General features: G+C 42.9%; 1 protein-coding gene and 1 non-coding gene across 2 annotated transcripts in view; one reads left to right on the top strand and one right to left on the bottom strand.

Moving 5' to 3' along the window:
- Positions 1-5,179, top strand: part of WDFY4 (WDFY family member 4) — a 404,997-nt gene extending 399,818 nt beyond the window's left edge. The window contains exons 58-61 of the mRNA XM_004716253.2: positions 1,353-1,535; positions 2,099-2,186; positions 4,312-4,423; positions 4,719-5,179. Coding sequence (XP_004716310.1) covers positions 1,353-1,535; positions 2,099-2,186; positions 4,312-4,423; positions 4,719-4,785 — 450 coding nt within the window. The 3' untranslated portion in view covers positions 4,786-5,179. The remainder of the gene's footprint in view (positions 1-1,352; positions 1,536-2,098; positions 2,187-4,311; positions 4,424-4,718) is intronic.
- Positions 5,180-8,363: 3,184 nt separating this feature from the next.
- On the bottom strand, positions 8,364-8,501 carry LOC115873151. The gene has a single exon (XR_004048253.1). It is a non-coding gene; the product is annotated as a small nucleolar RNA SNORA42/SNORA80 family (small nucleolar RNA).
- Between the last annotated feature and the right edge of the window lie 3,427 nt (positions 8,502-11,928).

The raw sequence follows: 11,928 nt of genomic DNA, 5'->3' as shown, positions 1-11,928 counted from the left end.
TGTCTGGGGTTTAAGTGGAGAGAAAATGTTTTGAGAATGATGTACAAATGCGCTTTACACAATTGATGTGTGTATGGATTGCGATAACAGTTGTATGAACCCCTAGTAAAATGTTTAAAAAAATAGTTGGGTTTATGCGTAGATTAAGAAACCCTGGTGACACAGTGGGTTAAGCATTTGACTGCTAACTGCAGCGTGGTATTTCAAATCAATCAGTTGCTCTGTGGAAGAAAGATGAGACTGTCCCCATAAATATTTATAGTCTCAGACACGTTATGGAGCAGTTCTTCCTTGCCCTGTAACATTATTATGAGTCAGAATGAACTCAATGGCAACAGGTTTAATGGATAGACAGATTTCTGGTGATCTTGACATGTGGATGAGTAGATGACGTATGGCCGGATGCTGGTGATTGAATGGATAGATCGCTCTATTGTGGATGATTCCAAATCCTGATCTGGGAGAATGTAAGAAATCGTGTCCTATGACCTCAGAGAAGACTGGCACCAGGACAGTTTTCCTGGAGCCTGTTGAATTCTGTTGATGTGTGTTCTGGGCTCATTGCTTGGTGCTTGGTACAGAGATTGTCAGAAATGGACCCTGGCCTCAAGCAGATTCTACCAAGCATTCCAGAGGATACCACGATGAATCCCAGTGTAGAGGTCACGGAGAGTCCAGGCGAGAGGTAGTGAGCTTCCTCCAAGCACTGGCATGACAGCAGCTGACTCAGTTTCCTTGCTGGCAGTGGCCACTATTGAACATCACATGGACAAGGACTTGAAGAACAATGCCCCCAGACACTAACTTTCAGGATATAATGGGGTATGCTCCTCAGAAACTGGCTTTCGAGGAACACTGCTGAAGTTTTGAGCTGTCGAGTGTCTTTTAAAAGTTAATGGAATAATTCAATCCTTTTTTCCACCAATTTTTTGAAGTTACCATGTATTTGTATGAGTCTTTGCCTCTGCCTTCCATGAAAGAGCCCTAAAGTTTCTTCATGAGGAAAAGACTAGCAAGTTAGGTACAGGTCTAGTCTCTAAAGTCAAGGACCGTCTCCATGCTGGTCTTCTGTACCAGTCGGTATCAAGCCAGGGAGAGTTCAGTGGATGGAGCACAAAGGGTGAGCCACTTAGAATTTGCCAGAAAAAGCAATATCCAAAGACATGATTACAGTTTGAAAAGAGCAAGAATTTTCAGGAAACATTGTTGACCTGTAAGTTCACTTGGAGCTAGTGGGTGCTGTGGAGAGTCTTGGTGTACCTGGGTTCAGAGTGGGAGATTGGGGCATTCAGATATGTAAACTGGGTAAGTTCCAGAGGGGCAAGCAGTGACTCCAGTTTGTACTACTGCAGGGCACCATCGTCTCCTGTGCTGGAGTCCAGTTGTGCCTATGGACTGTCAATGGACAGGCGCTGGCCAGCATCACCACAGCCTGGGGTCCAGAAGGAGCCATAACCTGCTGCTATGTGATGGAGGGACCAGCCTGGGACACAAGCCACATCATCATCACGGGGAGTCATGATGGCATGGTCCGGGTCAGTGTGCCTTAGTTAGGACGGAGTCATGGTGTTAGAAATCAGTTGATCTGCATTCTTCTCACCTCCTCCAGGGGGCCAAATCTGAAGTTACACATTTAAAGTCATTCCAGACCAGGTATCCACACCAAGTAATGTCAAGGCTGGTTCTGTCCTCCAGCAATAGCAAACTCAGACGCAGAGATCATGAGAAGCTGTGAATGATATATTGACAAACAGGCTAAGACCAGGGTGCTGGGCATGTGATGGGGGTGGGGGTGGGGGGCAATAAGAGGCACAGTTGAACAGGCTACCCAAGGATGACAGCAGAAGGGAAAGGGAGTATGACCTAGGGAAAGACTAATGACCTAACCACTGAGTATCATTTTGCAGGTAATGGGAGGCCAGATGCACTCCCCTAAGTTGTCATTTTGATTAGCCAATGCCCTCAGAGGGAAATTGAAGCCTCAGTAATTATTTTTACTGAAAATAAATAAGCATAAGAAATAAAATTGGTCACATGGAGTCCATTGAAGGGGATGCGTGTCATTCCCCAGCCTAAGAGATTTTCTCTTTGGGGGCAGATTTGGAAAACGGAGGATGTGAAGATGTCTGCCTCTGGGCACATCATGGCCGAGAGTGAGGCCTCATCTACACCTCGGAGTCTAAAAGGTAACTGCCAGCGCGTGGTACAGCGTGCCTTGGCCCTTTTCCTTTGGTCTTCAATCACAGGCTTCAGCTCCAGCCAGGCCAGAGGATCAGCTGAGAAGCTGAGAGGCTCTTGGTATTGCTGCCGCACTTTTGCAGAAGACTGTGTGTTGCTGGTGAAATGGGAGGCGGTTGGAGAAGCCCTGCTGAAGTCTTTCTCCTCCACAAACTTGGTGATGATTCTGGGCATAAAAACCAGGACCAGCGTGGTTCTTAGAGATTTGTGAGCTTTAGTAGGGAAGCTACACTTCATTGAGCTTGATTTGAGCTCTCTCTCTGCCTGGGTGACTCTCAAGTGCCAAGTTCTCCTAGGCTCAGCTGGCTTGTGGCCTAGACAGACAGCCTGCAGACAGAAACAAAGGGAGGACTTTGCTGTGTCCCCTGAGAAGAGGAAGTATTCTCATCCTGCCCCAGCCTGTCCCCTAGACCCTGGCTCAACCACACACCTAACTCTCTGTGGCAAGTTCCTCAAAGAGGGCCTGAGCATAAGCAGCATTCGAATCACTAGGATACTTATTTAAAATGGCAGCCCTAAGTTCTACTCCTCAACCCAACCAACAGGGGACAATAGTTCAACATCCTTCCTCTTCTGACTGTTTGATCTGAGGTTACTATGGCTCACAGAATGAATCCCCAGGGTTTTTATTACAGTGCAATGGAGGGTTCTGAGGATGTGGCATGGAGGAAAGACATTCATAAAAAGAATCCATAAAGGACCTGTCTGAGCTACAGTTTAATGTTAACAAATCCATGGACGGATGTTGTAAACGTAATCCACTGAAGCTCTTTCATAAGGATCCCTGGTAGCACAGTGGATTAAGCAATTCAGCTGCTAACAGCAAAGTCACTGTTTCAACCCATCAACCACACAAGCCTGGAGGGAAAAAGACCTGTCTGCTCTTGAATGCGTTTAGGAAGCAGTGATACACAAAGCCCCACTTTTTTCTGAGGGAGAAGGGATAGCTTGTCAGTTCCTGAGATTTATAGTCTCAGGAACCCTGGGGTCCCATTCTACTCTGGTCTATAGGTTCACTCCGAGGAGAAATTGACTCAACAGCAGTGGGTGTTTATTCTTATGTTCTCCTAATACTGTTGGAACCAATTTTGTTTTAAAGGAATAAGTATTGGGCACATATTTAGTGCTACATCCCTCATGTGTATTAAGGTATAAGAAACTAGATCTTTGAGATATTAAAGATACTGCATTTGTTGGCAGATCCTATCTAATTTCTGTCTTGAATTCACTTGTTTATCATTTGCAAGAAAGATGATTCCAATGAGTATAAGTTATTTCAGGGATCCTCCCATAGATTTGGACTAGATCTAATATATTAAAGGCTTGTTTGGAGTTATGCACAAAACAAACTTGAAAATGCCTTTTTCTGGTTCAAGGAAGTCCCCTTTCATATTTCCTGGCATACAAGCCTGTTTGCACACAGAGATGGCAACCCCGGAATAGCTCAGACAACCACCTTCTTTTTTGCCTTAACAGAGTGGCTTTGCAGATTCTGTCCCACTGTATGTATCTCAAACTCCATTCTCCACAGGAAAGGAGTTAATGCTTACCCCCAAATGCACTCATTAAAATGAGTGAAGTAACAATCATTGAGTTACATTTTTTGAAAGAATGTCCTCAGCATTTAATTATTGGTTGCGGTGTGAGAGGATTTAGATAAGTTGATAATGCCAACTTTATGCAATTTATTTTTACTAGGCAATTACACGGGCTGCATTACATCCTGGCAGCAAGGTATTGTGGGGCATCTTATTAAGCATAAAGCCAGTAAACACTGATGAACAATTTTGCTGAACTAGGCATGCAATTTAGAAAGCAATAATACACAAATCCAATTTGGTATACAATGGATACCGCAGCACGTCAGCACATGTAACTATCACAGGCTGCAAATTAAATTGTGATGGCCCTTTTTGCAACTGCACAGGCCAAGATTAAATATATTTTCTCTCTCAATTTAACAACTTGCTGACCACAAAGATAAATATGTGTGTTTGTGTTCCTGTATACAGGTGTGCATTTGTGTGAGGCCGCTCAAGGTTTTCTAAATATTCTCCTTCACTCTTCCCACAGGTCACAGGTGGGAGAAGAACCTGGCCCTTTGTCGAGAGTTGGATGTCAGTGTTGCTTTGACAGGGAAGCCAAGGAAGACCAGCCCTGCAGTGACAGCTTTGTCTGTGTCCAGGTAACTGCCACCTAGTTTCTCCAGATCTCCAGCAGAGGGCACCACAACCAGCTTAGGTCCTGAGATCAGGCTGTCTTCCCTAGGAGACCATATTACTGCACTGATGCCGGAGGGCCATGGGCAGATGGCTAGGTGGCCTGTGCACGATCCTTGGAGAACAGACACATTTGTCTGTACTCCCTCTCTTGAATATTGTGGATTCAAAACGTAATTCAAAAACAGTGAATGCAGTTTCTCAAGTACTAGGCTCACAGGCTTATCGCTAACATTTTTTCCCCTTAATTCTCTTCCCAAGGAACCAGACCAAACTCCTGGTTGGTGATGAAAAGGGGAGAATCATCTGCTGGTCTGCAGATGGGTAGGAGCAAAAATACAGCACTAGGCTCCTCCTTGGAAGCTTCGAGGGCAGCAGCCAGTGTGCTCTCAGGGCAATGGCATGAGGTAAAATTTGTCTATGATGCAAGACCTGAATTTGGCTGCAAGTGAAACCCCAGTTGTCCTCCTCCCTCTCCCATTGCAACTAATACCCACTCAATACTCCTAATGGCCCCAGAATTTCACCTTTGATTCCAGAAAGATGTGCCTCTACTACAGGATAAGATCGCATGTTCAAGAACCTGCAGGCAGCCTGATGATAGATCCTGGAGCCATGCTTCACACTAAATTACTCATAAGTTGCTTTATTAAAGGTTTATTGCATTAAAATGTTTGTTTGCTTGGTGGAAACAGAAAATAAGTGTTGTCTATTAAAGTACATTTTCCCCAAATATAAGAAGGCTCTTAAGCTTAAAATCATTGTCATTTTCTACTTGGGTATTTGCTTGTTCATACTTACAAAGACAAGTACAGACTCTAGTGCACATCGACACACAGAGGTCAACGGTCCCATGTACACACATTGACTTTGAACTGGAGCTCACCTTGGGGAAATCTTGACACTGTGACTTTTGTTTCCGCTATAAAATTCTGGCAGATGGGGTTGAGCCCTGCTGAGAAGTTTCAGATACCTCTTTGTGTTAGGCTTGGTTCTCTAGAGAAGCACAACCAGTGATCTATGTATGTGTATGTATATAGAAAGAGATTTATATCAAGAAATGGCTCACATAGTTGTAGAAGTGGGCAAATCCAATCTGGTTAAAGTCCATGGGCAGATGTAAGCTGAAGGCTTCACCTGACTTCTGTAGGTGCAGGGGCTGATGAACAGGAAGCAGGCAGATGAAGCAGAAAGACCACAGTCTGGTATATGCCAAGCTGAGTGAATCTGAGCTCATCAGTGTGCTGCTAGCTCCTGGGATCAGCAGGTAATATAATAGGAGATCGATGAACTAGATGGAAGATCTCGGTCTGGCAGTAGAAGTGAGCCAACTTCTGCATTCTGTGAGTCTAAACTAAGAGTAGGCCATATCCTGAATGAAAACTCCCTCAGATGTCTCAAAATGATGACCAAATTAACCGTTTGGCTACTTTACATCATGGAGTTGACCACACTATGTTAGGTCATATTAAGGGAGAATCCTGACTCACTAAAGTTGATATAAAACAAATCACATTCCTAATGCCTGTATTGCAGACATGACTTACTTTTTTTAAAGCATTTTATTGGCATAGATTTCACATATTACATAATGCAATGATTCAATCATATTAAAGATGTACAATCATCTCAACAATTTTAGAACTTTTCTTTCTTTCTTCTACTCACTGTCATCAGCTCCGCAGCTCCCCACAACCTCTCTCACCACAATCACCAAGAAACAAAAAATTCAGTCATTGTCTCTCTAGCTCTGCCCATCCTGGATTTCATATACCGAAAATTAGAAAACAGCATACAGGAAGAAAACTAAAAAAACAAATCCCACTACACTATGTATGGTAGCAAGGCTATTCACATCCCTGGTCCATGGTCAGAGGATATTCACTGGAGGCTTAATCCATGTTTGAACCCTGTGAGTGGATTTTCACTCCCACCGTCATCCATAGTTTTCAGCAAACTGGATATTTAAAATTTAAGCTTTGATACTACTCTTTCTTTTGGGTTTCAATTTTAAAATTCACAATTATTGGATCACACAGGCTGGTGTGCTTCTTCCGTGTGGTCTCAGTTGACACCTCACTCAAATGGCTGCTTGATTGAAGACAAACTTTTAAGACCCCAGATACTGTTTTTACTAATAGTTGGGCACCATCTAGTTTCTTCTGCACACTTTGCTATAGCCCCCATATCTGCAGGGATCTCTTCAGGAGGACAAGTATCACAGAGGGCCATGTCATAAGAACTGATTAACTTAGTGAATTTATTTAAAATTGTGGAATTTAAAACACTGTTGAAAAAAAGCATATTATAAATGCAGAATGGCTGCAAGCTGCAATACATTGGTTTGTACAGATTAAACCATTATGTGACAGAACACTATTCATATAAACAATGGGGGTTGGTGATAGAGTGAAACTTTTAATAGCATTCGTTCGCAATGACAGGATAATGCCTACCAGCTTAAAACATGTCATAATAAAGGAAGGAGAGCATTAAAATAGTAACGATATGATAGTCCTGGGCCACTATCCATTGGGTACCCTCAGGGTAACAGGTGTGCACTAAAATCCAATGATACCTAGTTCCAGAACCTCGGGTTATCAGCCATCTGCTTCTGAAACACTAGAAGTTTCCAACCTAAAGACCAAGAGCTACAGCTGAGTTTGAGGTAAAGCTCAGTTCACTTAGTGGGGTTTCTACATCACATCCTTCTGGTGTGGCCTATGGATAATGATGTGTGCCTCAAAAGAACAATGTCTAAAGTCACAGTGGTCTTAGCACACTGCCTGGGTTCTCAAGGCTGGATAGCAACTAAGTCAAAAGTCTCTCATTAGGAATAGTTCCAGGCATATTCTCTCCTTGGGTTCTGTATAAGTATTGCTATGTATTTTGTTTTGTTTCTCCTCAGTGGGAGATTGCTTCTCTATGTTTACCCACCAACAGAAATGAATTGCCTTCTCTGAGACCTGTATGCCCTTCACCCCATTCTGAGTTGAATTTCCAATAATGTTTACTTATTACTCTTATAAGAGTTTCTATTAATTTAGGGTAACCTCAGCACAATGTTATATGGTAAAAACTGAATGACCCTCTCTTTCTCCCCACATCCCCCAAAACGGACTCCAGATGAGATGAAGTCTCTGTTGGAGTAGCTTTCATTTCTTTCTGTTGTCTAATGGTTCTGTCTAAAATTTCCAATCCAATGTTCAGTAAGAGTGGTGATAGGGGACATCCTTGTCTAGTTCCTATTTTCGGGGGGAATGTTTTCAGTTTTGCCCCATTGAGCATGATGTTGGCCATTGGTTTTTCATGTATGGCTTTTATTATATTGAGATGCTTCCCTTCTATTCCTATTTTGTTCAGTGTTTTTATCAGCACTGGGTATTGGATATTGCCAAGTGCCTTTTCTGCATCTGTTGATATGATCAGATGGTTTTTATTCTATAGTGAGTTTTATACCAAAATGAGTTTAGGAGTTTCTTGTCAATTTCTAGGTTTTAGAATACTTTGTGTAGCTCCTCATTAAAGACTTGTTAGAATTCCCCTGTGAAGCCACCTAGTCCTGGACTTTTCTTGGTTGCAGTTCCTTGATGACCTTCTCTATTTCCTTCTTTGCTTAAGGCTTTGGTGAGGTTGAGGTTTTACACTTCTGCCTAGGTTAATTAGAGAAGACAGTGTTTATCTATGTATGTGTTCATTTCTTCTAACTTGCTGGAATGTAGTTTTTCCATAGATGTTTATTATTATTTTATTTCCTTTGGATCTGTTGTGATGTCACCCTTTTCATCTCTAATTCTAGATATTTGCATCATCTTTTTTCCCTGCTTACGTTTGCCAGCAGTTTAAAAACAAAATTTTTTTAATAAATACTTTTATTGGGTGCTCTTACATCTCTTTTTTTATTTCCACTGTGCAACCCGCTTCAGTGCCTGAAGCCCACGGGGTAAAGCCAGTCAAAAGTTCGGGCAATGGTCCCGTTTGCTTTGGCATGGGACACTATGAGAGGCCCATGGGATTGAAACTGCCATCAATCTAAATCTATGCACGCTTTTACATCTCTTATCACAATCCATACATTCATTCATCCATTGTGTCAAGCACATTTGCACATAGGCTGCCATCATCATTTTCAAAGCATTCTCTTCCCACTTGAGCCCCTAATATCAGCTCCTCATTTCCTTCCCCTTCTCTCCCTGCCCACCCTCCCTCATGAACCCTTAAAAAGTTATAGCTTATTATTTTCATATTTTACATTGTCCTCCGTCACCCATCACCCACTTCTAATCCTCCTGGTATCTCTACTCTCACTGTTGGCCCTGGGGTGTTTATCTATCCTGGATTCCCCGTGTTGTAGACTCTTGTCTGTAACAGTGTGCATGTTCTGGTCTAATCTGATTTGTAAGGTAGAATTGAGGCCATGATAGTGGGGGGAAGAAAGCACCAAAGAACTAGAGGAGAGTTGTGTGTTTCATTGGTGCTATACTGCACCCTGACTGGCTCATTACTTCCCTTTGACCCCTCTGTAGGAGAATATCTAAATGTCTACAGATGGGCATTGGCTCTCCACTCCACACCCCCGGCCCATTGACATTGGGTATGATTTTGTTCTGGGTCTTAGATACCTGGTGCCTGATCCCATCAACACCACATGATCACAAAGGCTGGTGTTCTTCCTCCATGTGGGCTTTATTGCTTCTCAGCTAGATGGCCACTTATTTATCTTCAAGCCTTTAAAACAGCAGATGCTATAGCTTTTGATAGTTGGGCCCATCAGCTTTCTTCACCATTTACTTATGCACCCATTTTGTCTTCAGCGATCATGTCTGATAGGTGAGCATCACAATGTCAGATTTTTAAAACAAAGTGTTCTTGTATTGAGGGAATAACTCGAGTGGAGGCCCAATGTCCATCTGTAACCTTAATTCTTAACATACAGATATGAGTACATAGTTCTATTCCTCTCTTGTTATATATATATTTACATCTGTACATGCCTGTATTGAGACCTCTATAAATGTCGTTTGCCTCCTGGTTCTTTCCTCTATTTCCTTTTACTTTCCTCTTGACCCACCATCATGTTCAGCCTTCATTTGGGTTTAGTACTTCCTTGCTGCTACATTGCCTTTGATTAAGCCCCACTAGGCATCTTACGATCTTCTCTCCCTTGATTTTAGTTCACTTATTGTTCCCTTGTCTGCAAGTTGGTTCCCCCGCCCTTCCTTTCTCCCACCTTCCCTTCTCCCCTATCCCCCTGGAACCATTGGTCCCATTCTTTTCATCTCTAAATTATTTATTCTGCCTATCTTATCTAGATAGACATGCAGATACAATAATAAGTGCAAAACCCCAGCAAAGCCAAATAAAACAAAAAAGGGAGTTGAGACCAACAAAACAATAGCAACAACAAAAAGAAAGCAACTGACAAAAATGGAAAGGCCTATCAATAGTTCATGGTCTGTTTGTTGGCCTTTATGAGTGTTTTCCATTTGAGTCTGATGGGGTGCCACCCTCTGTCTCCAAAGTCTATTCTTGGTATACCCCGGGGATTTTATCACTTTGCTCCCCTTGCTGCTCTGTTGCATGCTCTTAGTGTTTCGCCCCAGCGTGATGGGGTCAGATTGTGCACAATTCCTGCACTCTGTCCCCAGTATTGTCCCCTGCAGTGTTAGGGTTTAGTGAGGGATGTTGTGTCTCGTGGTGGGGCTGGCCCTATGCTCCTCTCTGTGCGTTGTGTACTCTGAGCAGGAATATGGTCCTCAGGGCTTGGTGGGCCAGGATGTCCTCCCCTCCCTCTCCATCCCTTTTCATTTCTCCCCTGTGCTCTAATCACACGTGCCCCTCTCCCCAAGCTGTATCCCCAGTGCTGTCCTCTGAAGTGCATTCTTCTGAGGGGGGTAGTGGTGGAAGTGTGTCCACATAGTTGGGATTGGGCTGGTCTCTCTATTGGTTCCCTGGTGCATGCCAATATATTGTATCCACATCTTGGTGCATCGGGTTGAAGCCTTGTCTCTCTCTCCCTCTCCTGTGGAGATATAAATAATACCCTCCCCTTGGGTGGGGTAGTGCCCTGCTCCCCCTCTACCCATGACTATTTTTTTCTCTTTCTTTCCCCCTCTTGTTAGTTGGCTGCCATAAATATCCCTGGATTGGGTTTGTCCCCTGCCATAGTTGCTGGACATCACCCCAGGGATGTATGTATAAGGTAGCTTTTCCGCTATGCCCCGTTGTTGGTTTTTTTTAAGCTTACCTCAGTGGACTCATGTTGTACTTGTCCTTTTGTACTTTGCTTACTTCACTTAGCATGATTTCCTCTAGTTCTTCCCATGTGGCAATGTGCTTCATGCGTTCATTGCTGCTTTTTAGGGATGCGTAGTACTCCATTGTATGTATGTACCAAATGTTTTGATCCATTCATCTTTGATGGAAATTTTAGTTGTTTCCAACACCTTGCAATTGTGAACTGTGGTGCATTAAAGATTGGTGCACAGATGTCTGGCTGTGGTTTGTTTCTCACCTCTTCTGGGTATATGACCAGTAGGGGGATTTCTGGGTTGTATGTAGCTAAATTTCCATGTTTTAGATATCGCCAAATCGATTTCCATATTGGCTGCACATAACTACAGGTCCATCAGCAGTGGAAGAGAGTTCCTGTTTCTCCACAGCCCCTCCAACACTTGTAACTTTCTGATTTTTTGAATTGGGCTATCTTAAAGGACATTCATTGGTATCTCATAGTTGTTTTAATTTGCACTTATCTTATGGCTAATGATGAGCATTTTCTCCTATGTTTATTGGCCATTTGGATTTCTGCCCCCGTGAAACTTCTGTTCAGGTCCTTTGCTCACCTCCTTATGGGGCAATTAGTTTTTTTCTTATTGTAAGCTTGAAAAGTATTGCAGACATTAGTAATAAGGTCTTTGTCTGATGTGTCATTGCTAAAGATGTTTTCCCAGTCTGTGGGCTCTCTTATTACTCCCTTGGTGAATTCTTTTTAAAAAAAATTCTTTAGTATATCTTCAGTATATCCCATTTGTCGATTTGTGACTCCTCTGTGTTTATATCTTTCTCTATTTCTGATAGCCTGTGTATTCCCTGTGCCAAGGTTCTCAGGTTTGTCCCATTTCCCTCAATAATGACCTTAATAGTTTGGGGTTTTACATCAAGGTCTTGAATTCACCTTGAGTTTATTCTTGTGCATGGAATGAGGTGAGGGTCTTGCTTCATTTTTCTGCAGGTAGATATCCATTTTTTCCAGCACCACGTATGGAAGAGGGCATCGACTTCCCATTTGATATGTTTTGGGGCCTTATCAAAAATCACTTGTCTGAGGGAACAACGAGTGGTTCAAAACCAATGAAAGAGAGGGGATGGGAGGACTGGTAGGGAGTGACCAAGGGCAAGGTAACTGAGAGGAATTACTGAAACCAGAATGAAGGCTGAACATGGTAGTGGGACAGGAGGAAAGTGTAAG

The sequence above is a fragment of the Echinops telfairi genome, unplaced genomic scaffold, assembly GCF_000313985.2.
Source record: "Echinops telfairi isolate 266 unplaced genomic scaffold, ASM31398v2 ScPeMD7_7465;HRSCAF=8503, whole genome shotgun sequence".
Lineage (NCBI taxonomy): Eukaryota > Metazoa > Chordata > Mammalia > Afrosoricida > Tenrecidae > Echinops > Echinops telfairi.
This window is presented reverse-complemented; position numbering and strand designations above follow the sequence as displayed.